Below are 25,958 nucleotides of genomic sequence, written 5' to 3'. Positions count from 1 at the left end.
TGAACGTTAAAAAAGCTTACATTAAATTTCATTTGAATATGACTTCTGTTGAATTTTTCAATGTATTTGCGGTTTCTATCGTCATAGAAGGCAAATATAAATAGTTCTGTCATGATAACAAATTGATATACAACTAGAGATGGGCGTGATCGTATCTTTTTTCTCTGATGAGGGTTTACAGGACCCTAAGAAGCCTGGGGATCAAGAAAACAAAAAGAAAAGCAGTAAAAATCGGTACATTCTACTCGATTATAACAAAGTGTACGAAACGAGACAATACAAACAAGAATTCTTGATATCAAGAACAGCCGAAATAAGAACAGGCGAGGACATCGAGAGGACGATAAAGAGGTCTTCAGTTAAACTGAAACGCTATTTGCAAAGACAAAACGGCAAAGCAATGAACATTGGAGAAACGCAGACGACAATTTGCATGGTGACGTCAGAAAATGATACAGTCACTATTTCGATGTTGTTGCCAGATGAATACAAAACTGACCCTCCACAGCCCACTGATACAGACGTATTTCTTCACGAGCATTGTCCAAGGTTGATTTACGCAATGAAACTCCAAGGCCCTTGTAAAGAGAGTAACTGGGCAAGAGCCTACAATGAAATCAAAGAACAACTTGATTATAACGAAGAGGCATATTCAGTAGGTGTACACTATCGCGTGAAGCAGTTTCCAGTTGGAAATCGTTGGCAAAATGAAGTATGGTTTCTTGGCCCTGATGTTGATAAAGAGTATGAATGTATTTAAATTATAAGTTAATGACAAAACATCAATCTATGACACACATAAACACGACTGTTTTAATTCTGATATTGTAATTATTCTGAAGAGGCCAGTTATAATTATCTATCGCATTCATGATTGAAGCCTTTTGGTTTATCTGTTAGGCAATGTCAAAAAAGCGAGTCTAGCTTTTCTTGAGCAAATGAAGAAATTATAATGGAAATATAGAAAGCCAAAGGTTATTCCAAGAATGAAGATGCAGAAAAGTTATGGTAAACTTGTGTCTGAAAAACATGAAGTTGTAAGATACAAGAAAAACCAGAAAAATGACATGCCAAACATTCGACTATTTCATTTTCTATATTCTTAAATTTGAGAGAGAGTGTCAAGATCTTCGGCTACATGTTGCATCTTACTTACCAGTTGCAAAAGTATTGTTTTCTGTAAATGCCAATTCCTTTGATAGTTCAAAATTCATTTCATTAAAAAATATGAAAGTTAACTCGATCTCTGCATGAATTCGAGCGGTACCACCTTATTTGGCATGGTTTAATCTTGAAAGAAATCTACTCAGCTTTTGACAAATTAATAATCACAAAATTTCAAATTAAAATAAAAATTCCAAAAAGACCGGTTGGTCGATAGAGAGTCGCTGCCGGTTTGTTGTTACGCCTCTAGGACAAAATTGGCATCCAAAGTAACCGGAGAATCCGGGTAGGTGCCTAATGACACAATAGGAATCTTTAGATAACAGAAACCTTGCTTTGATGAGGTATCACGATAGCCAACTACATAAGACAAAACTTTGACATTAAAAGAACCAAACATTCATATCACAATGCAGTACAAAGACACTCAAAACTTCCTAGGTAATATCATAATTATATGAAATGACATTAAATGCAATTTAACTTTCACTATTTCTATATACGTCATCTGTTTCATTGTAGTCAATGTTGATAATTTTCCAAGACAGTGGATAACGATCAATTGTTTCGCTGCCATCTTCCAAAATTGATTCAAATCTGAGTCTATGAGCTGCTGAGACTATATCAATACCACCAAATACAATATGCCAGCCACTCTCCCTTTTTTCCTCTATATAGTACCTGAAATGGAAAGCAAAAATATTTAAAATGGCCATCATCCTTACCAGTATTGCAAGGGCTGATGATTCAACCAACATCATACAAAATGTTTATGTCTATAAAATTATGTATAAAGCCACAAAGACCCGTTCACCGTATTTCTTATTAGAATCGATCAACACATTTACTTTGACAATGTCGTGTTAAATCCAATTAGACCATACCTTTCACTTGTAGCGAACTTCACATCTATTTGAAATCGAATTTCCTTCTCTGCTGCACTGAAACCAAGTTTTTTACCGTAATCGAATAAAGTAGAATAGCCTACGAAGAAAACCAAGAAAGTCTAGAAAATAGTGTTGCGTTTTTACTGTGCATAAAAACTTACGTTCAAAAAAGTGTTGGGGCGCCTTAAAAGTTTCGAAGACTCGTGTAATGAATTTTTAAAGAATTTTCAATCCTTACTCATCGACTTGAAGTTTTAAAATATGAACAAATAACTTAAACAAGAAGCTGTCAGAGATCGTGTCTACTACAATAACAAGAAAAGTTATTGAGAAGCTGCAGCGATTTTAGGCAGCTTGAAGAGTGCATCTTTCCGCATAAAATATTTGAAAATGGCTTTGAAAAAAGCAAACCTTTTACAACATATTCATTGGCTAAAAGCTATTTTGTCTGACATTCCCCAGAGCATAAAATGTCAGAATAAGGGCCAGAAAGGACACGATGAAAAATATATACCCAGTTGTGTATCAAAATAGGCAATCAGAAAAACGCAGGTACAAGACCGGTATAGTTGACCAATCAGTGCCGCGTGCCTAAAGAGAATTTACCACTTGAGTCTAATTAGACAATCTAAAGGATAATTAAAGGTATGTTACATTCTAATTGGACAATCTAACAACACAAATTCATTTGATTGGCTTGAAATCTAACATGAAAAACAAAGCTGGTTTAAGTGTGTCTGTTAGAATTCTTGCGGTGGAAAACATTGTTAATGTGTGCAAGGTGTGTACGTGTATAAGAACCTTGTTAAGAACCTTTTAGACTGGAATTTAGAATAGCAGCCTGTTAATTAAGAACCTATTCAGGCTGTCAGAAAAGAGTTCTTTTATGCGGGTTTCTACTGTATTACTTAGACCAATATTACAAAAAGAAAAAACTTTGTGAATCTTGGCAACTTTCCATTGCAAAGTTTAATAAAATTCAATGCCTTAACAGTTTTATCAAAGTTTCTCAATATTTTTTTAACATAAGTATCATCATCACCAGATCAATATGTTTTTACAAACACCCAGATATCGTGTCCTTTTGCAAAAAAATTCTTAAACTATAAACATCAAATGAATAAACTCAAAATATGAAGTAACAAAAGTAAAAAATAAAAAGTTGTTTCTAAATTTTGTGCCATCCAGCTTCTTAACCTATCGTTTGATCAACTTTGCTAGTTTTTGTAATAAGAAGTATTTTTGAAAATTAGCAAACAAAATAAAGGACTAGCTTTACAAAGTCAACATACTACATCAGTGATAACCTGCAAGATCAGCTCGTTTCTCCAGCTCAAACATATCTCTTTTGCTGGCGATGATTTTTTGGCCAAAGCAACTGATGACATATTGATCTCCTGGATCTGCACCACCAAAAATTGCACGCACCCCTTGAAGTGAAGGGGACAAAAAATGAATTTCAAGCAAAAGGTGATGGGATTATTTTGAGATTAGAAAAAGGTGGGATTATTTTGTTTGACATTAAGTTTTGTCTTCCAAGCTGCAGGGCAAGTAGCATATATTTGTATCAGCTAAGCAGTTGAATATGAATATCACAGACAAAAAACTATGTAAACTATCATCACAAAATTCAAGGAATGTGAATTTTATTGACATTCCCTTAACAGGGATGTTATAAAAAGATAGCATGGAGCTTCTTGCAAGTTTTTTGCATCTTTCAAATATCTTCAAAATACAGCAAGTAGTAAAAATTAGTAAATTTTTGGCATTAATTTGAGGGCTGATGTCCTGAGCCCCCCTTAACACTAAATCCCTGTTCCTAAACTTTGATAAAACAACAATGCTTCAAAAAAACTTTTCAAAACTGTAAACCTTCACTTAAACACTTTCAATAGTTCCAGTTGGCATTTGAATACTATCTGTAGTCTGAAATTGACTTAAAACACAAAAACATGCACAGAAAATTAACATTCAGCAATCCTTAAAATCAATACTGGTATTTCAAAATTAAGATCAAAATCAGAATCAACATTATCAAAAATGATTCTTTAGTTTACTTCAACATAGAAAATAAACACAATCCACAAAACAAATTTCCATTTAATGAAAACCTATTGCTATCAATTGAATATGATGCTTACCACTTATTCTAAAGTCTTTTAAACTTTCAACCTCCTAAAAATCAACAAGCAAATTATCAAACAAAAGTTTTGATAGACACTGAACAATTTTTTAAAGAAGAAAGAAGAATGATATGTAAATCAAATGATAAATCAAACATACTAGTGCTTCTTCCTGAATTGAAATAAATAATAATAATATGATATAATGAGGGATAAGGAGGCCATTGGCCTATAAAACCCTTTAGCGTTCGTTTTTAAGCGTATTCATAGTTGTACTTCTCGTTCCCACAAAAATTAGCATATAATTTCTCAAACTCTATAACTGACTTCACATCATCTATGGTTGCTGGCAAATTGTTCCATTCATTTATTACTCTGTTTGAGAAATAGTTCTTCCTCAGGCTTGATGATGAAGCAAACTTGAAAAGCAAACCATAAAGACATCAAGTAAATACAAAAACAGAAAGTAACTGAAGAATCGTCATTGGGAAGCTCTTCCTGAGAGAAAAAAGTGACTTACCAATATGACCCTTTGTTTCCTTTTCTTCATCTCATCAAAAGCTTGCCGAAATTTTATTTGAAGGTTTGATCCTAGAATAACAAAATGGTAATGAAGTTCCAAATACCTAATAGGAGTCTATATTTATTCCACACATTTCTTCTCTTAAAATTGCAAATTCATCTTTAATTCCTGTGAATTTAAGTCTAACATCATTTTGTTAGCAACTTGATAATTTTTATTATCAAAGATTAGGTGACCAGATTTAAGAATAAATTCTATCCAATAAGAACTAAATCTCATTTAATGATAACTAACTATTAAGATTAATTGATTTCCATAGAATAATGAATAATATACTATAATTAACATCATAAGAAGTAGATTTACCTAGCATCCTTATCATGGTTTCATCCTTGTCTTGTGACTGAATGGAAAAGGCTAGGGCCTTGATAGCATGCTGAAGGAAAAAGATCAAAGCAGTTTTAACACAAAATCTTGTTCGAAAAACCTTTAAATGAAAAATTTGGCAGAAAGACACTAGTTAGTAGAGCTTCTTCATTTTATTGAATATCATAAAAATTCTAAACTCAAGATAGGTACCTTTAAGGCAAAGAAACACAGGATTTGTAGCCTCAACAGATAGCTACATTTATTTCAATAGAAATAAGAGCACCTCAAAACACGTACAACAAAACCAGTAGAAAATCATTAACACACTATGCATTGCAAATCTAAAGACAGTGGTAACAGGACTTCTTGACAAACACCAAACAAGTCATTGTGATGACAACAGAATAAAAAAACACAAAACTGTGCAGTACATTAAGAAAAACAGAGAACAATAATGAGAATGACTTGTATACTGATACTTCACATACAAGACATTCTTAGAGATATTTCATAAAACCAATATGTACAGCAAAGTTAAAGGATATAATAAAGTGTAAAGTAACGGTTAATTGCAAAAGAAAACAATTAACCGGAAAAAAACCTAAATGGTACCTTGACACCATGTATGAACTCATTCAACTTAAATTCTTCCCTAAAAGATAAAGATGCCTGTTTCTAAAAATGTTCATGAAGTAATTTTTGAAATACAACCCATCAAACAAAAGGACTAGATTCAAGGAGGCATAAATGCTTTCCTAACAGATAAACATGGGATTCTAAGTTGTGTTATATTAAGTTGTATTCAATACAAAAAGCCTTCATAAACATGTAACATGCAACTTATGTCTATCATGCAGCTTTCAAAGCCTTGGCTTTTCTATTTGTTTATGTTATTCAAGTTTATGTTAAGTAAATTTTTTATCCTGTACCTGATCATTCTGTAGAGCATTGGCAAGATCTTGTGTATGAAAAGAGCAAAAAAATATTTGTATGTGTGCAATTCAATTGTTCAGAAATAGTGAATACTCTTGTGTGCACAAGTGACATTTTGCCAACAAGTATCCTTCTGCAAGAGTATATATAAAGTGCACATGACACATGCAATAATTCTTAAAATTAAGCAATGAGGCCATCAAGTCCCAGTGCCAATGATTTAACACTACAGGAACTGATGAATATCAAATGAATCTTTGACACTTTTACCTAGAGGTATTCTTTAGTACTCTCCTTAGTAATATCATTCCAACAAGCTTATGATGAAAAGGGTCATCCTTTGTTTCATCTGTGCAAAAGAAAACAATATATTACAAACACATCCTGTAAGTTTAGGATATCTTCAATAATCAAAGCTAACAAACATAAAAGATTTCAAGATGCAAAAGTATCTCAGTGAATTTGATATATCATTCCCAAAATAAACAGCCCCTTGTCCACACTGTCCTTTTAATTTTAAAAAGTATTTTCTACAAAATGATAAGTAGTTTGTATATTTAGGAAAAATAAAAGGTACTCACTAAATATAAATCTAAATAAATGCAACCTCTCTGTTGCCCCTCCCTGGGTTAGTTGAAAAATACTATTATTAAACCTGTCGGAGCATTCCTGTTATGCTGTGTAAAGCTCTAACTAATATATAAATGAATAACATATTATGTTTATCTGTCTTAAACTACTTGAATTTGTAAAAATTCAACAATAAAAGCTTATGATAAGGGGAGACTCTTTAGTTAGTTCACTTATTGACCATTGCTATATGTCCAATCTGCAGAGTGTGGTGTATGTACACACAAGATTTGTTCAATGCTTATCTAATGCACTCAAAAACGTAGGGCTGCACATGGGTAAAGAAAAAAATTCTAGTGCCACCCTTTTTAAAACAATGGAAAACATTGGTTCCAATCTTCCTTTATACAACATGTTAATGGAAGTATTCAAGTGCTAATGGATTCTTTGTGTTTATTAAAACGTTTTAACTTGAAGAGAGCTGGTCAGTATCAGAACCCTCTGATTGTGACAAGGGGAGAAAATGCTCCCAAAATGATTTTGTTAATTAAAGGCCCAATCTGGTCTCTCTTAAAAGCAATGGGAAAGGCATAACCAAGTTAGAAACCATGTATCTTGTGTGTAGTGTGTGACCTATTCTTATTTTTTTGATTATACTCCCATTCCAATTTTAAAGGATCTAGCATCCAAAAGTATCAATAAAAGACTTTTGAGGTGGAACATAAATTGTATGCAAGCCACTAATTTCCAGGGGTGGATCCAAGAACTACCTGAGGTACATCAAGAAGGAGAAAGAGGGGTCTGGGAGGCTGGGAAAAATTTTAAGGGCCACACCCTACAATTTATCATAAAATAGCTGTGGAATCTTTTCATATCTCAATATTTTGATTTTATGTTTTGAAATCATTTCCCATGCTCATGCTAAGACCATTGATGCTATTCCGGTTCTCTGGTAACTCTAGCCTGAGTTTCATGTCAGTCTCCTAAGCAAGGGCTGGTAAAGAGAGGAGTTGCCCATTGGCCAAAAGCTGCATAGAAAGGTCTCAATCAAAGAAAAAAAGGCTTTTCAGGAATCTATATAGTCTGACTTATGCTCAAGCATCACTCACAATATTCTGGATCTGCCTATACTCTGTTGGTTATTTTCAAAAAGCTAGATTTTCACCAGAAGCCAATAAACGGTTTGAGACTGTGGCCTTGTATATTTAAACTTGCTTGAAATTGGGGCTATGCGTGCAAGTTCTCAAGCCTTTAATTTTGATAACAAATTCCTTGTGTGATCCTGCTTTTAAAAAAATTGTTGCAGTTAATAAGATTGGGCGAAGGGGGCAAGGGCCAAAATGCCTAAAATTGACTGACTGAGATCCCCACAAGTCCCACACTTGTGCATACATTTTTATTTGTTCGTACACAAACCAGATCTTGTCGAAAAAATGACATGCTTTGCAAACTGGTTGTAGGCAAAGTATGGCAGCTCTCGACAATATCTCGCACATGCACAATCATTTCAGGAGCATTTTTCGTGTGCAAATCTCTTCTTAATTTGATATGGTGTGCAAACAGAAGTTTATCATAAAAATGCTACTGTAAATTCGGTGCGCAATGTCAATTTCGGCCTGCATAACTACAATGACTAGCTTTCTGGTAAAATTAGACACACCCCCTTGCTTTCTTAACTTTTAAAACGTTTGAAGGCATATTAAATCGAAACTAAGGCCCTAAACTGAATAAGTAGATTGACTTTCTTACCATGAGTATTTTGAAGCCATGGAAGAGTAGGAAAAGAACTGGAGGCATACTTCATTCGGCTGAAATCTGAAGGGTTTCGTGACCTCCTCCCTTTCAAGAATTGGGAGCAGATACATGATGATGATGAGACCACTTCCCTTTGCCTCCAAAAGACTGACAGCGTGCATTTGTTTTGAAAGAGCCTGGGCTTAAGAATCATATTTGCTCTTTCTAGTTGATGCCTGTGGATATTTTAACTCGCGGGAATCAAGTCTGCGGATATTTCGACATCTCTAATGATGAAACTGCGGTTAATGGAAGCTAGGCCAAATAGCCTCGTTCTCGATACCTTTCTCGGAGAGGTTCGTCTAACCAAAGCTAACTCGTCTGACCAGTGGTCCGTTTCAAAGAATCTATACTTTCTAAAAGTTTAATTTTATGTTGTATCTTTCCAAATTTTCTACGAAAGTCTCTATGAACCTTTCCGAGCTCAAAACAAACTTTGGCAAGGCAACTTAGTGTAAGCAACGCCAAAAAAGTTAGAGAAAATTGCTGTTATAAAAAATCGTGTCTATGGGACTTCAGCATCCGCACCAGCCTCAGGTGTTACCCTTCCTTTTGCATTTAAACGAGGTAATCGTGATGATTCGACTAATTTTCAAAAGGTCGAGCTAAAAGTTGAATGCAAAATTTGTAAGAGCTGAGTATGGTTTAAAGAAGATTTGAAGGCTAAACGTGAAGCCATATTGAAAGCCATTCCAACTGAAACAACAGACACTTCTAAACTCTCCAATTCAGATGGAATTATCACACTCGATTTGAAAAATGAATCTATAAACACTTTCTTATGAATTTTTCAATATCAAAAAGAAAATAATTCCTTATAAGCTAAGAATCGCTTCATGTGTGCTAGAAGAAACCAGAAATGTTGTTAGACCGAGGAGAAAGAGTGCAATTACCTCAAATCATGCAATTTTCACAATTGATTTAACAGTTTTCGAGCCCTGCTCATTTTTGGGGAGAAAATGTTTACCAAAAAATGTGTATTGTATTCTGGGATAACTACGATAACTACGACAAAGAAAGAAATAGATCCACATCCCATGAAAAAGGTTTAAAAGCAGCTGCCTCATCGGGCCCCGTAGCTTTAATCTTGTTAATTACTATAACGATTATATACCAAGCATCAGTGAAACGATCAGTCATTCCAAACGATTAGAGGAAAGCCCATCAATGAGACAGTCAGTCATCCCAAACGATTAGAGAAAGCCAATGTCACACCAATTTTCAAAAAGGGAGATAGAGCGAACCTTGAGATAGAGCGAACCTTGAGATATCGTTAACATTTATCTGCTGCAAGTTATTAGAGCACATCATCAGCTCCAAAGTTATGGATCATTTCAGCGAGTTTGACATCCTTTTGATGCCCAACATGGATTCAGACTAAAGAAATCCTGTGAATCGCAGCTGATAATAGCCATCCATGAAATTGCCCAAGCACTTGATCAAGGAGAGCAAACAGATGTTATACTACTTGACTTTCAGAAAGCGTTTAATAAATAAAGTGCCCAACAAACGACTGCTGGCAAAATTAGATCACTATGAGAATCGAGAGGTGACTTAAATGCCTGGATCTACTCATTTCTTTCTGATCGCACTCAGAGAGTAGTCATTGGAGGTGAACAATCTGACGAAGTAAATGTTACATCAGGAGTCCCCCAAGGCTCAGTACTAGGCCCAATCCTCTTTTCAGCCTACATCAATGACTTGCCATCAGAATCACAAGTTCGCCTTTTTGCTGATGACTGCATTCTGTAATGAAAGATCAAACACCAAAGTGATGCTTCCGCTCTGCAAAAGGATCTCGATAGACTACAGAAATGGTGTGATGACTGGCTTGTGTTCTTTTACCCTGAGAAATGCAAAGTCCTGCGAGTAACAAAGAAGAGAAAACCTCTAGAGTCCACGTACACGAAAAAAGACCATAGTCTAGAAATAGTTTCCAATAAAAAGTATCTTGGGGTTATTCTCCGCAAAAACTTCAGCTGGAATGATCAAATGCAAAAAGTGTGCTCTGAAGCAAACACCATGTTGGGCCTCCTCAGAAGAAATATGAGCAGCTGCCCTCGAGATGTGAAAGATCCATGCTATGAAACGCTTGCCAGGCCAATTCTTGAATATTCGTGCACTGTCTGGGATCCTCATCTGTCAAAAAACGTCAACAATCTGAAAATGGTTCAACGGAGGAGTGCAAGATTTGTCTATGGCAATTACCGCAGGACTGCCAACCCGAGTAACATGATAAAAACTTCAGAATGAGAAAGCTTAGCTCTAAGAAGAAAGAAATTCAAGATCATCATGATGTATAAGATTGATAACAACCTAATAGATATTCCTAAAACTCTTTTCAAACCAGTTAATCCCCACGGACGTCGAAGCAGTAGGATATTCCGCGTACCATATTGTCACACAGACGCATTTCGGTTCTCGCTTATACCAAGCGCAGCTAACATTTGGAAGTCACTAGCAGATAATACATGTAATCAGAATTCGTTGGACACCCTGAAAAGAGCATTAGATAGCCTAAAATAGAATCTCGCTAGCATTTGCTACTTCGCTAATGCTGTTGTTTTGGCAAGGTGACCTCACTGGTACTAGATGCGTCTAGAAGCCTTTGCTTCCCTAATTTTTCTCCTGTAGTCTTTTTTATTTATTGCCAGTCTAAGGTCGAGGACCATTCTAGAACGGATACAATCAAGGACGTGGGGACGGTGTGAATATCGCCCTAATGCTCCTGGTAAAATTTTCAGTAAACCTACAATATTATCCCCATTCAATCTCCTCATGGGGTTCACACTGCCAAAACATTTATTATTCATATTTACTTTTATCTTATTTTATTTTCACTAACTTAATCATACTAACAAACAAACCATTGTACGTAATACCTTTTTAGAGGTTAATGTACAGTAAGTAATAGATAGATATAATCTTCTCATTTATCAGAACTAATGTCTGGCCCACCAACTCATGTCCTTCAAAAAACGAAGTGAAGTTTATATTGTACTAACTTAAAACTTGGAGGGATGATAACACTATAGCATTCATGACCATAGGCAGAGGGAAAGTTATCGGATGAGCTGTACCCTTCCTAGCGAATAGGAAGGAGGGTGGAAAGGAGCTTGGTATATTCTTCTTTCAAATCGCGTGTGCCATAGTCAGACCTAAAGCACGTAGACCCAAAAAGTTGAAGAACAAAACCAATTATCTGAGTTTGTTGGTCAGCTAAAAATGCCCAGCAATTCACATCAGTTCCCTTAGAAGCAGAATACATCAAAGTGACAGACCTTGATATTTTACCCTTAATCCTAGGAATTCAACGTGGACATTATGCAGAAAGTACCTTAATTATGACTAGGACTTTGACATTATCATCTATATACTTTCTGTTTTATCAAAAACCCACATGTTACCGCAAAGCCTCGTTATGAAACTCCTCTTTTTGAAATCCTCTCTTGACGTCATCGAAGGTCCTCTTTTGATAGTCCTGGCTAAGTACTTATCATTGTTTACACCAGTTCACCTCTTTATAGGCAGCTGCTACGACTTCCATTAACCTAAGATAATAAAGCAAACATACAAGTTTTGCAGTCGCTCAGTCAAGTATCAGAATAAGGCTTGGGCTTTTGTTAACCTTCACCTGAAACCAACATTGAACATCCATCCACTGAAAAATAATACCAGATATTAGAGATAAATTACAACTTTGTAAATGTTTTGATAGCAAACAATTATCAGTAACCAAGTGTGTTTTTCCTTTTGCTCGTCTAGGAGGAGACAAAAACGTATCCCTCATCAATTGAATGAAATCGATGATCATAAAATTGATGCAAAGTTAAAATTGCTCATGCACATTTAAAGGTTAAACGTCTTTTGAATCGAAATGGCAAGGGTTGTATAACAATCTATTGCTACAATAAATAAACTTAACAACATGTGAAAAAAAGTTAAACTATGTATCTGAAAGAATTCACACTGTTCCTATAATGAGATAAATACTCTCATATGTTACGAAGATTTACAAAGCCTATACTTTAGATAGGTTCCAAAAGTTGTTGTTCAATGATGTTGCTGTTTATCTTCAGTGGCTCGAGGTCAGTTGCCTCGTTGTTTTCTTTCAATAGGCCCGAACAATTTCTCTAATGAACCAAAGACATGAGGTTTAAAGATTGCTCATAAAGCTTCGGAAACAGTTTATTAAAATTTTGAATGAATAGCAACTGGGGTTTGAACGGAGGCTGTAGAAACTTCATAAAACTATCGAAATACACTGTAAAATGGCGGCAAATCATTCAAAGCAGGGAATTACTGTAAGGTGAAGCAACTGCTGAGGTCAACAAAATCAATTCAGGAGGTTTGGGCATTAACAATTAATGTCGCTTGGCATTAGTTGACCTCTTACGGAAAACAAAAAAGAGCTCCAAAGTCGTCGCTTTGTTTCATCTTCGGAGGCTAATGAAAAGCTTTGATAAGATGTAATCTTTCATAAGATTAACAAAAGAGCATGTCATTTGTATTACAATATCGCGAAGCAGGACGGAGTGAGTCGCTCGCAGAATTAGATGCAAAAATGAGCAGAAGGCAACCAAAACGTAAGAATCATTTCCATAATTTCACTTTATAATGGATTTGTGAAATCAAGCAATTAACTGCAACACAACAGCAGCAATTGTTGTAAACACTGTGTTGCTTTTGATGAAAGTGGACAGAGCGACATAAAGCTCTTTGTATACTTTAACTGTTGAACTAGGTTTTTTAAGAAGAACAAGTCGCTTATAATCCTGCTGTTTTCAGTAACTTAAAGCATTTAAACAAACAACGTAGTTTGCAAGTTGCTGTTCCTGTATTTGTCTACCAAACAAGCCGTGCCAATCATAGGGGAATTGATTAGCCTTTCTTATGTTTACTTCACCTACTCAATGTTTTAAGTTCATTGTGAATCAAGACTCATTACTTTTGAAATTGTGAGTTAACAGAGCATTTTCATAGTACGCTTTCACTGCGTGTTACTTTTGCAAGGGGGTTTAACAAACAGGACGTCTTTTATGAAAACAAGTGTAACTTTGAAACGTGTGCACTGGACTAGAATATTGAAGTAATTACGTCTGGAGAACAAAAGGCTTTAAAGAAGTTTTATCAGTTCTGGCTACAGTAACGTAATAAGATTAAAACCACATTGTATAAGATCGAATGGTCAAAATACATGCTATAATAATCAGCTACTGTTTTCAGCATAATCTCTTGATTATGAGCTGTTATCTCAAGCTCGGACTTTTGATCTTGTTTGTAAAATGAAATCCTGTAAGAGTTTCAGAAAAACAGATTTTCTTTCCACTACCCGACATATTAATGATATGGTCAATGGCTGTAGTGCTTTGAAAAGAGAACGGAACAGTCACAAGAACTTCTCAAAACAATAGCAAAAAGAAGAAAAGCGTAATTTTCATTATGCCAAGGGGGCCCAGTCCCACTTGGCCCCCTCTTCTAAACCATTCAACTAGTCCAATCCTCTATTTATTTGATAATGGAAGCATTTGTGCTAATGGAAATTTTATGGAGCTGTCTTACTTAAACAATTATCCTCGTTAATATCTTTGAAATGAAATTTCTTCTGGTCAGACTGCGCTTCATGTGATAGCTTCCCTTCCCAGACCAGCATTAATGATTGTGATGTTCATTAGCAATTTCATTATAACCATAGTCCACATTTGTTCTTAAACACATTAAGCTACAGAATATTTGGATCATTCTGATAGTGTACACAGAAAGACAGATTATTTAGCTTGCGGTTCCGGAAAAAATGTTTAAAGGAAAGATAAAGGCCTTCGTTTTATAGTGTATAAAACAGTTCTTTTTCTGAACTTGAAACCATACAAAAAAATAACCTTGCTTTAGGGCTCAATGTTTAACCCCCCCCCCCCTCCCCCTCCAAAAGCCTGTGCTTTGACTTCGCAGTCCCTGATTTACACGTCCTTTTCTTAAAAAAGATTTGGATCAGCACTAAAAGTACTAAACGTTTCATAATTTGGCATCAACATTTTTGCGCCTTAGATGTTTTCTTATTTTCGGGATCTAAAACTGCCTTATTGTTTTGTAGTACAGCATTTTTAGAATAAAAAAAAGGAAAGATCGTCACGACAAAACCCATGCAGATCAAAATCTTATGTTGAGCGCGAATGTTTCTACAGTCAGAATGGTTGCCATGCGAATTTAATGCATATTAATGTCCATGTTATTTTTGAATTATCAAGGGGAGGGGGTGCTCATTCGAAAGGTGAAGCTAGTTTGCCTTTACTTATTTCTTAAGATCGTAAGTTACAAAAAAGATAATAACATTTGTTGAACAAACTGTGTATTACATAGTAAGCTTCTTTAGAAAAAGAACCGTTCTTATTCCTGTTTTCATCATATTTAGAATCTTCAACCACCGGCTCCAGTCTTTTCATAAACAGACTATTGCGGTGGATGCTAAATATGCGATAAACTTCGAAAGATAAAATTTTAAAGCACAAACTGAGAGCCTTCATTTGACAAATCTGTTCTTGATCCACTCCTTTTTCTTATTTATATCAATGATTTTTCCAAGGCTACATTCAAATTATTTGTTTATCTTTTTGCTGATTATACCAACATTTATTATGAGTCAGGAAATTTAGAGCAGCTTCAAAAGGTTGTAAACAACGAACTGAAGTATGTTAAGAGGTGGCTTGATGCAAACAAGCTTGCATTGAATGTTGATAAAACTTGCTTGTAGCTTCATTATTTTTCATTCACCACAAAAGCCCCTAAATGACACTGTTGACATAAGATTTGGTAAACAACATGCGAGGAAGGCAAAATATCTTAAATTTCTCGGTCTTCTCCTGGACGAAAATCTTTCTTGGAAGCATCATTTAAATGAACTCTCCAAAAGTTAGCAATAACCTGTGGTATACTGTATTTTTTAAGGTGAGACATTTGCTTCCCAAAAATGTGCTGGTTTCCTGTAATTCCCTATTTGCTTCTTTCCTCCAATATGGAATTGTTGTTTGGGGTCTTACTTGTGACTCATACATTAAACCGATTTTCATCTTACAAAAGAAAGCTGTAAGAGCTATTGCTTTTGAAAATCGTTCTGCTCCATCTTCTCTTATTTTTTATTTGAATTGAAACTATTGACTTTTGTTTATGAATCTGTAAATAAGATCTCCCCTTTTTGCTTTCATGAGTTTTTTTATTTACTTTCCAATGTTCATCAACATGATACCAGGCAGGCTTGTAAAGGCGACATTCTTCTTACGCGTATAAACACTCTGCAATATGGCTTAAAATCTGTCAGGTATGCAGGTGCAAGATCTTGAACGGCATCCCAACCTTGATCAAACAAGCCCATTCTGTAATTTTCTTCCGCCGGCAAGTTAAACTGCATTTGTTTTTCATCAACTATCAGTCGTAAGATCTTAATATTTTCAAGTGATGACTTTCTGCAAATTGCTTCGATGCACACTTTTTCCGAACATAAACAAATTTTTTAACTAAAGGATTGCTCTCTCCTCGATTAGTTTATCTATCGAGAGAGCTCCTCCTATAAGAACTTCCCTACATGCATATCCCTCCTTTGTTTTGTATTGTACTTTGTTTTGTAGAATCGTATTTCATTAATTTTGTAAAGCTTTTGTTGTTTGCTTTTTGGAATTATGGGTCACATTTTTCCAGACATTTGAGGAATTATGGGTCCAAATTTTTAACCAAAATAGCACGTCCCCGTCAAGGCTTAGTTTACCCCCCGAGAATGGAGCACTTATTCAAAAGGGTTCTAAATTCTAGGATTTGCGATATACATACATTTGTTTTCAGCGATTATTTTCAACCAGCTGTTGCTAGGAAACACCGAAAGCCTCGCATTGAAACTTTTATTTCTATTTTTCAAGGAAGCATCAGAAAACGCCGTACAAAATATATTGGGATGTTTAAGGCAAAAGTATTGGTTATTGGGCCGTGTGAGGTAATTAAGTATATTTTAAAGGGAAAATATTGTAGCTGTTCACGTTTGTTGTCTTTAATTTACTGTTGAATTGCAAATCTCTGATGGATGAGTTGGCCTAATTCAAGTTGTATTCTACACAAATATACTGCACACAAATCGCAGATTTTACTGCATGCAATTAGATTCTTGCATTGCTTTTGCTACTTTCAACTGCTCAGAACTTACATACATCTTCTCTTATCTGTTTATTTATGTCTCGAATATGTAGGAACATGTGGAAATGGAGGGACAGCGGGATTGTTTGTATTGTTTCTAGAGGGGTTTTTACGACATACAAGACGAGAAAAATGTCCTTCTATGACAAAAAGGAGCATTTTAAGATAAAAAAGGCACCTCCAAGAGCGGGCATAAAATTTATTGCAAGTGCCTCCTAGCCCCCAAGCTTCTACACCACCGCCTAATATTGTTGTTAAAGCAATGTTTACATAAAAATAGCACGGCTTTTGCAATGTACGAAGAATGTGGAGGAATGGTACTTCGATATTATGAATTGGCGATGTGGACAAAACTAATGATGATGATGATTGATGATGATGATTGATGATTATGATGATGATTATGGTGATGATGATGATGATGATGATTATGATGATGATTGATGATTATGATGATGATGATGATTGATGATGATGATTATGATGACGACGATGACAATGATGACGACAACGAAGATTCCAAATGTATTAAAAGTCTGAACTTTTCTAGATGCGCTTCCAGTCTGTTTCCCAGACAACTAAGAACCTTTATGCTTTATGAGATTGCGATTCACAGACTTAAAATACCTAAAAAACGGTGGCACGAGCTAGGACTCGCCAAGATTACAGAACTCATTTATTGGGGCTCTGTGAGTGGAACCTAACTGGGAATCTGTTTTTTTATTTGACGAAGGACATTTTTTGCTTGATAACATAACACGAATAATTATTCTTATTCGGTTGCTTTATCAAAATGCGTTTCGCAGATTTACACTTTCTTGATAAACAGCGGGGAATGCTATGACGCAGTAAGTTTACCAAACCCAGATCTTTGAATTCCACTATCAACCTTTGCAAGAAGGAGAAATCGATGCGTGCCTAACGATCCCTAACGACCCGCGCTGACAAAGCGGTTCCAGCATAATGATCTCGCGGCAGTGCAATTACTTGATTACGAAGGGGAATCTTTCGTACGTAATTGTGAGCAGCCAAACTTTTAATTTCGTAAACTTCCTAGTTGCGAGTGCAAAGATTTCTTCAACTCGGCAATTCAACTATTTGATGAAGAAATGTAGTCACAGATCCCAAGATTATTAATTGATTATTCCCGTAACTGTTGGTCTGACCTCACACGATCCAAATTTCTATTTTTGTTACGTTATTCCTGCACCAAACTATCTTATCCAACATGTTGACCCTTTCTTTTAAAAAAATATGGGGTCTGAAAAATTTCGAATGAATTTTTGATCAACCCCAGAGAAAATTGAAAAGTCCCTGCAAGCATTTTGTGACAATTTCGCAAAGCCTGGAAATCTTCGAATAACTTTCACCGACTTTGCAAAACTTGCGAAAAACTAAACAGATTTGAAACACTTACAATATATTTTCCACGACTCATGCATGAAAGTTAATTCTTGCAGAAACTCGTGAAATCGCATATTGCCGCACTTTCTTTTGTATCCTACATAGCAAATTGCAAATTATACGTCTAATTACGTTGACGCTTGACAGGATGAAAGCACCATTCTCGATTACGAGAAGTTTCTGATCTATTCTGGCTACCGTTCAACATGCACGTGCAGAACCAATTTTAACTGCATAACGTCACGTGCAAATCTAAAGGTGATTGGTCGAATCTAAGAGGATGACCACAAAGGGGATCTCAGGCTAGCAGCCGAACCCAATTTAATAGCACGATTATAGACCTAAGTGTCGATTAGCGAACCTCAATTGCCCACTTAATCGGGAAACTCACGATTCTCGATTGTTCGTTTGGGAAAATTGGGAAAATCCTTTGATTTTGGAATTCTATGCCTGCATTGTTTCGATTGTCTCCCGCCTTTGAATTCGGCTTCTATGTTTCCATTGTTGAACTCATCAAAATGCCGATCCATTGTTACACAATTGGCAACAATTCTACATATATATATATATATATATATGGATGCCCATCGAGCTGAGCAAAATCCCCCCTTCATGTACTCATTCTTCGTACATAAAAATAGCACGGCTTTTGCAATGTACGAAGAATGTGGAGGAATGGTACTTCGATATTATGAATTGGCGAAGTGGACAAAACTGATGATGATGATGATGATGATGATGAAGATGATGATGATGATGATTATGATGATGATGATTGATGATGATGATGATGATGATGATTGTTGATGATGTTGATGATGATTGATGATGATGATGACGATCATGATTGATGAGGATGATTAAAATGATTATGATGATGATTATGATGGTTGATGATGATGATGATTGATGATGATTGATGATTGTTGATGATGATAATGATTGATGATGATAATTATGATGACGACGATGACAATGATGATGATGATGATGATGACAATGATGACGACAACGAAGATTCCAGCATTTATTGGGGCTCTGTGAGTGGAACCTAACTGGGAATTGGTTTTTTTATTTGACAAAGGATATTTTTCGCTTGATAACATAACACGAATAATTATTCTTATTCGGTTGCTTTTTCAAAATGCGTTTCGCAGATTTACACTTTCTTGATAAACAGCGGGGAATGCTATGACGCAGTAAGTTTACCAAACCCGATCTTTGAATTCCACTATCAACCTTTGCAAGAAGGAGAAATCGATGCGTGCCTAACGATCCCTAACGACCCGCGCTGACAAAACGGTTCCAGCATAATTATCTCGCGGCAGTGCAATTACTTGATCACGAAGGGGAATCTTTCGTACTTAATTGTGAGCAGCCAAACTTTTAATTTCGTTAACTTCCTAGTTGCGAGTGCAAAGATTTCTTCAACTCGGCAATTCAACTATTTGATGAAGAAATGTAATCATAGACCCCAAGATTATTAATTGATTATTCTCGTAACTGTTGGTCTGACCTCACACGTTCCAAATTCCTATTCTTTTACGTTGTTCCTGCACCAAACTATCTTATCCAACATATTGACTTTTTCTTTATATAAAAATATAGGGTCTGAAAAATTTCGAATGAATTTTGGATCAACCCCAGATAAAATTGAAAAGTCCCTGCAAGCATTTTGCGACAATTTCGCAAAGCCTGGAAATCTTCGAATAACTTTCACCGACTTTGCAAAACTTGCGAAAAACTAAACAGATTTCAAACACTTAACAATATATTTTCCACGACTCATTCATCAAAGCTAATTCTTGCAGAAACTCGTGAAATCGCATATTCCCGCACTTTCTTTTGTATCCTACATAGCAAATTGCAAATTATACGTCTAATTACGTTGACGCTTGACAAGATGAAAGCACCATTCTCGATTACGAGAAGTTTCTGATCTATTCTGGCTACCGTTCAACATGCACGTGCAGAACCAATTATAACTGCACAACGTCACGAGCAAAACTAAAGGCGATTGGTCGAATCGAAGAGGATGACCACAAAGGGGATCTCAGGCTAGCAGCCGAACCCAATTTAATAGCACGATTATAGACCTAAGTGTCGATTAGCGAACCTCAATTGCCCACTTAATCGGGAAACTCACGATTCTCGATTGTTCGTTTGGGAAAATTGGGAAAATCCTTTGATTTTGACATTCTATGCCTGCATTGTTTCGATTGTCTCCCGCCTTTGAATTCGGCTTCTATGTTACCATTGTTGAACTCATCAAAATGCCGATCCATTGTTACACAATTGGCAACAATTCTACATATATATATATATATATATATATATATCTATATATATGGATGCCCATCGAGCTGAGCAAAATCCCCCCTTCATGTACTCATTCTTCGTACATAAAAATAGCACGGCTTTTGCAATGTACGAAGAATGTGGAGGAATGGTACTTCGATATTATGAATTGGCGAAGTGGACAAAACTGATGATGATGATGATGATGATGATGAAGAAGATGATGATGATGATGATTATGATGATGATGATTGATGATGATGATGATGATGATGATTGTTGATGATGTTGATGATGATTGATGATGATGATGACGATCATGATTGATGAGGATGATTAAAATGATTATGATGATGATTATGATGGTTGATGATGATGATGATTGATGATGATTGATGATTGTTGATGATGATAATGATTGATGATGATAATTATGATGACGACGATGACAATGATGATGATGATGATGATGACAATGATGACGACAACGAAGATTCCAGCATTTATTGGGGCTCTGTGAGTGGAACCTAACTGGGAATTGGTTTTTTTATTTGACAAAGGATATTTTTCGCTTGATAACATAACACGAATAATTATTCTTATTCGGTTGCTTTTTCAAAATGCGTTTCGCAGATTTACACTTTCTTGATAAACAGCGGGGAATGCTATGACGCAGTAAGTTTACCAAACCCGATCTTTGAATTCCACTATCAACCTTTGCAAGAAGGAGAAATCGATGCGTGCCTAACGATCCCTAACGACCCGCGCTGACAAAACGGTTCCAGCATAATTATCTCGCGGCAGTGCAATTACTTGATCACGAAGGGGAATCTTTCGTACTTAATTGTGAGCAGCCAAACTTTTAATTTCGTTAACTTCCTAGTTGCGAGTGCAAAGATTTCTTCAACTCGGCAATTCAACTATTTGATGAAGAAATGTAATCATAGACCCCAAGATTATTAATTGATTATTCTCGTAACTGTTGGTCTGACCTCACACGTTCCAAATTCCTATTCTTTTACGTTGTTCCTGCACCAAACTATCTTATCCAACATATTGACTTTTTCTTTATATAAAAATATAGGGTCTGAAAAATTTCGAATGAATTTTGGATCAACCCCAGATAAAATTGAAAAGTCCCTGCAAGCATTTTGCGACAATTTCGCAAAGCCTGGAAATCTTCGAATAACTTTCACCGACTTTGCAAAACTTGCGAAAAACTAAACAGATTTCAAACACTTAACAATATATTTTCCACGACTCATTCATCAAAGCTAATTCTTGCAGAAACTCGTGAAATCGCATATTCCCGCACTTTCTTTTGTATCCTACATAGCAAATTGCAAATTATACGTCTAATTACGTTGACGCTTGACAAGATGAAAGCACCATTCTCGATTACGAGAAGTTTCTGATCTATTCTGGCTACCGTTCAACATGCACGTGCAGAACCAATTATAACTGCACAACGTCACGAGCAAAACTAAAGGCGATTGGTCGAATCGAAGAGGATGACCACAAAGGGGATCTCAGGCTAGCAGCCGAACCCAATTTAATAGCACGATTATAGACCTAAGTGTCGATTAGCGAACCTCAATTGCCCACTTAATCGGGAAACTCACGATTCTCGATTGTTCGTTTGGGAAAATTGGGAAAATCCTTTGATTTTGACATTCTATGCCTGCATTGTTTCGATTGTCTCCCGCCTTTGAATTCGGCTTCTATGTTACCATTGTTGAACTCATCAAAATGCCGATCCATTGTTACACAATTGGCAACAATTCTACATATATATATATATATATATATATATATCTATATATATGGATGCCCATCGAGCTGAGCAAAATCCCCCCTTCATGTACTCATTCTTCGTACATAATAAAATGATAGGTACATAACTGCACCTGAAATATGCACAGGTGGATCAAACTGAGTTTTCAGCATTTTTTTATGTTTTGGCAAACAGGGTCTTCATCTTCATCAGTACTTTTTTACTATTTCCTGTTTATTTTTTTTGAGAATGAAACTTTTTGGATTGCAGGTTGGGAAAACTGTGCTGTCAAATTACTTGGCAGATGCAACTGAAATGTCCAGTGGGGAGTATTACCCTACAGAAGGAGTGAGGTCAGATGCAAATAAACAAACAGTAGCTCTTCAAATTAGTAAAGAATTTCTGTATGCTTAAGAAGGCCTTGAGAATGATATGGCTCTCCAGTAACAGTAATTTTCATTAAGAAAGCAGAGAGATTCGACTTTTATTTTTTCTTTTATTTCAACAGCTTGTCTTATACCAAATGCCCTTTTAGGTGATAGCCCAGTGTTGTAAGAACCTCACTGCCTGGTAAATCTATTGAAGATGCCAAACCCATCTACCCTATTTGAATGCTAAGCAGTGTTTTTTGGCTATTGACAAATGAACCAAATCTCCCAACCAGATAAAAGGGGGTACACTACATTCACAGCATTGCTAACCAGCCACCTCAGCTATTGTAGCTAGCTGCAGGCTGTGCAAATATTCCATCTGTTAAATCTCTAGTTTGCGAACTTATTAGCGTTGATGTTTTTATCCATTTCTAGGATTTTAGAATTCGAGGTTGAATCTGTTGCATTGAATGATGGAAGATCAGCTAATGTTGAAGTGGAATTGTGGGATTGCAGTGGAAATCACAAGTAGAGAAGTCTTTTATTGTACTCAATATTGATAAGCTATCAAGTTTGGTACTAGTTTAAATCCTACATTGCCAAAATTTGTTTATTGAGTGCAAGATATGACTATGTTGCCAGATACTTATTAATAACATACTATTTTGCATATGGTTTTTGTAGATACATGCCTATGTTAATCAAAATGGCTTAAGATGAAATATCAAGGAAACATCAAACCTAAACCCATTCATATGCAGATACGTAATAGCTAAATGATATGACATGCAATTATTTTCACAGTTGTTATATGTGTAAAATATCAGAAAATTTAAGAGACTGACAATTGAAATGTAAACAAGTATTTGAGAATTACAATGAGTGTCATACCTGTTTTCATATAAAGATCTTTTAATGTTTCATTTACCCTCCATCTTTATCAAAGCATATTTTTGCAGATTTGAAAACTGTTGGCCTGCAATACAGAAAGACACAAATGGTGTTGTTTTTGTGCTAAACCCAGAGAAATCTGACCAAGTCAAAGATCTAGATAATTGGTAAGATTGACAATAGGGGTCAGCTTAATTCACAATGTCCTAAAGATGCTCCAGCCATTGCTGAATTTACAATACTTATTTCCACATTTGGAAGCTTATTTATGTAAATCTTCCATTGACAGCTTTCCTTCCTAACTCAATATTAATGGATATAACTAGATATAACCCAAATGTTTGCATTAAATAATAACAAGAGTGACATTCTCATTAATAAGTAATATTGAAACAATCTCCAGCCATATCTTTTTTTATCAAAGATTTATAATAACAGAAAACCTTGAAGGACACATTGACAACCATGCTGCATTCAAACCTGTCAAAAAATATTTAATTCCTGTTAAACAGGCCTTTAATTTTAAACCAAACAGAGATTCACAAAGGTATACTTACTGTTAAACAAAAAGTTTCAACTTATAATTTACCTTCTCATCATTTACAGCTTGATTCAGCAACTATGTGGTGTAAAGAGATGGTTTTTTCTAATCTATCGTAGCATGGATTTGTTAACCTCATTATTCCCCATATTTCCCTATCTGTTGTTATGTCAGAAATTTAAGTTCAGCTTTATTCACTTCCATTTTACTACAGCACAAAAGAAATTCATTTCCCATGTCTTTTGTTTTTTTAAAAAGACAATTTTTTTAGGCTCAGTAATGCTTTATTACATGAGCTTTAAGTTGCTATCTTGTAAATAATTTCGGATCCTATTTGATCAGCAACCTATTGAATCAGCAACAGTTGTCTATTTATATTCTTTCAATCAATATATAAGATATTGATCTGAAATGGGAACTTTTGAAAACGGCAATCAGGAGAACTCCATATCCCCAAACCTCATATAAGCACTTCATGTTTCCCAGACAATTAGGCATTTTCCTTGAAATTCTTCTTTCATGTGTATTTAGATTCTTTTGGGAAATTTTCAGGTACCTCCATTTTGTACGCCAGCAAGGAATAAAAGATAGCCAATGTATGGTATTTGTCCATCACAAACCTGGTCAAGCAGAGAATGCTAGGGCAAATTTGTGTAAGTAAATTTGTTTGTAGATGGCATAAGATTTTGTGGAACATTTGATTCCTTCTAAATAAGGTTACCTTCACAATTTTTATTTCTATGACACTCAGGCCCTTTTCTATCTGAATAACCTCTAGCTTCTTTTCAGAAACATTCGGTATTGTCTAGATAAGTTTTTTCTTATTGCTCGTAAAGTCAAAGCATCATCCCTGTTAACATTTTTAAAGTAAACAAAATTTATTTTATCAGCATTTATAAAAGTAGCAATCATCAGTGCTTCAAAGGTCTAGACACCATTTATCAGAAATCTGAATTACAATCATTCAGTTGGCATGTGTTTCTATACTGTTTTTTACTGAATATTCATAACACATCTCAAATAAATAAAAGCTGTGTGCATTCTTTTCTAGCTTCCAATTTCTCCCGCATCAGAGTCTCACACACTAATTTAGAAGATGACCCAGATGGCATAAAGGAAGTTTTCAGACAATACCTCGAGAACATTGTTTCTAACCTAGCTGACAGACGTGACCAGGAAGAGCTTAGCATTGTTAACAATCGGCAATCCACAGCTGCCTATTGAACTGTTTTAATCCAAAGCATTTTAGCCAGATGCTGTGACTTTTGTTCCTTTTGCTCATAAAATGTAAATAATAGCATCTCATAGAATAGTTTGAATCTGTTTGGGACAGTGGAAATACTCAAAACATGTATGCATGTTAACTAAAATCAGTATTGTGTCTTTCTGTATAGTACCCCCACAACAGGATTATTTATTTCTTGATAGCTTAATGACTCCTAATTCTGTTCAGAAGATCCTCTGTTTTTTCCATCTCCTCTTTGAAACTCCCATTTGTTCCCTTTGCCACACTGTTAACAATGACCTTACATCTTGTCCATATTAAAAAGATTACTCTGAAATGTATTTTAGACCATAGTCAATATAATGTAGATAGAACCAACAGATTGTGAAAATAATGAAAATAACAGAGAAATGTAAAATGCATATTAATTTGTTTGATAATTTATTTCACTTGTGAAACTAATGCTGTCATTTACAGCAGGCCATCTTGAAAAACTCATCTGATAAGCTTGTTATTCCGATTCAGATGATGGAAAGTTTATCTTTTAAACTATTAACACCTGCAGGGAGGCCATTTATCAAGATATTACAAAACATGAAAGAAAATCTATGAAACTAAATTAGTGCCCATCTTCAAATATCTACACAGCTCTTCATTTGTGTTTAATGAGAGACAAGGAGAACGCAGACTACACTGTACTGTACTGCACATGAAAGGAACAAATAATTCAAAGGCATAGAGACAGAATCTTTTAGTAAGATTTATCTGGATCTAAGGGTGCATCAAATTTTGATTTATCTTAGCATCAGATTGAAAAGAGGCAATAAATATATGTTTTTAAAACATCCTTTGGTGTTCAATGGCCAATTTTACACTAATTTTACTTCAAATTATAACTTAAGTATGGGTATTTCAA

The 25,958-nt window shown here is 35.4% G+C and overlaps 3 protein-coding genes across 3 annotated transcripts; 2 read left to right on the top strand and 1 right to left on the bottom strand.

Moving 5' to 3' along the window:
- The first annotated feature begins 139 nt into the window (after nucleotides 1–139).
- Nucleotides 140–879, top strand: LOC135683409 (heme-binding protein 1-like). The gene has a single exon (XM_065198652.2). The coding sequence runs from the start codon at nucleotides 140–142 to the stop codon at nucleotides 758–760; it is 621 nt and encodes a 206-aa protein (XP_065054724.2). The 3' UTR covers nucleotides 761–879.
- Nucleotides 880–1,547: 668 nt separating this feature from the next.
- On the bottom strand, nucleotides 1,548–8,688 carry LOC135684000 (uncharacterized). The gene is made up of 9 exons (XM_065199439.2): nucleotides 8,319–8,688; nucleotides 6,270–6,348; nucleotides 5,679–5,718; nucleotides 5,064–5,133; nucleotides 4,695–4,765; nucleotides 4,193–4,226; nucleotides 3,359–3,481; nucleotides 2,049–2,148; nucleotides 1,548–1,845 (listed from the first exon to the last, which is right to left on the bottom strand). Exons 1-9 carry the CDS (start codon nucleotides 8,515–8,517, stop codon nucleotides 1,644–1,646), a joined length of 918 nt encoding a protein of 305 aa, XP_065055511.2. The 5' UTR covers nucleotides 8,518–8,688; the 3' UTR covers nucleotides 1,548–1,643.
- A 4,096-nt stretch (nucleotides 8,689–12,784) lies between these two features.
- Nucleotides 12,785–25,464, top strand: LOC135684002 (intraflagellar transport protein 22 homolog). Its single transcript, XM_065199441.2, has 7 exons — nucleotides 12,785–12,949; nucleotides 16,268–16,341; nucleotides 22,285–22,367; nucleotides 22,821–22,913; nucleotides 23,345–23,443; nucleotides 24,370–24,470; nucleotides 24,869–25,464. The coding sequence occupies exons 1-7, from the start codon at nucleotides 12,862–12,864 to the stop codon at nucleotides 25,039–25,041; spliced, it is 711 nt and encodes a 236-aa protein (XP_065055513.1). The 5' UTR covers nucleotides 12,785–12,861; the 3' UTR covers nucleotides 25,042–25,464.
- Nucleotides 25,465–25,958: the final 494 nt, after the last annotated feature.

Source organism: Rhopilema esculentum, chromosome 7 (assembly GCF_057945365.1).
Source record: "Rhopilema esculentum isolate cy_ngs chromosome 7, ASM5794536v1, whole genome shotgun sequence".
Taxonomy (NCBI): Eukaryota; Metazoa; Cnidaria; class Scyphozoa; order Rhizostomeae; family Rhizostomatidae; genus Rhopilema; species Rhopilema esculentum.
This window is presented reverse-complemented; position numbering and strand designations above follow the sequence as displayed.

Excerpts from the sequence above, each read along its gene's own strand:
- LOC135683409 (XM_065198652.2), top strand. The coding sequence starts at position 140 with ATGGGCGTGATCGTATCTTTTTTCTCTGATGAGGGTTTACAGGACCCT.
- LOC135684000 (XM_065199439.2), bottom strand. The coding sequence starts at position 8,517 with ATGATTCTTAAGCCCAGGCTCTTTCAAAACAAATGCACGCTGTCAGTC. Across the intron at positions 5,719-6,269 it reads GTACTAAAGAATACCTCTAG|GGAAGAATTTAAGTTGAATG; the intron begins GTAAAAGTGTCA and ends TTTATCTTTTAG. Across the intron at positions 1,846-2,048 it reads AAGTTCGCTACAAGTGAAAG|GTACTATATAGAGGAAAAAA; the intron begins GTATGGTCTAAT and ends TTTCCATTTCAG.
- LOC135684002 (XM_065199441.2), top strand. The coding sequence starts at position 12,862 with ATGTCATTTGTATTACAATATCGCGAAGCAGGACGGAGTGAGTCGCTC. Across the intron at positions 22,914-23,344 it reads GATTGCAGTGGAAATCACAA|ATTTGAAAACTGTTGGCCTG; the intron begins GTAGAGAAGTCT and ends ATATTTTTGCAG. Across the intron at positions 23,444-24,369 it reads GTCAAAGATCTAGATAATTG|GTACCTCCATTTTGTACGCC; the intron begins GTAAGATTGACA and ends GGAAATTTTCAG.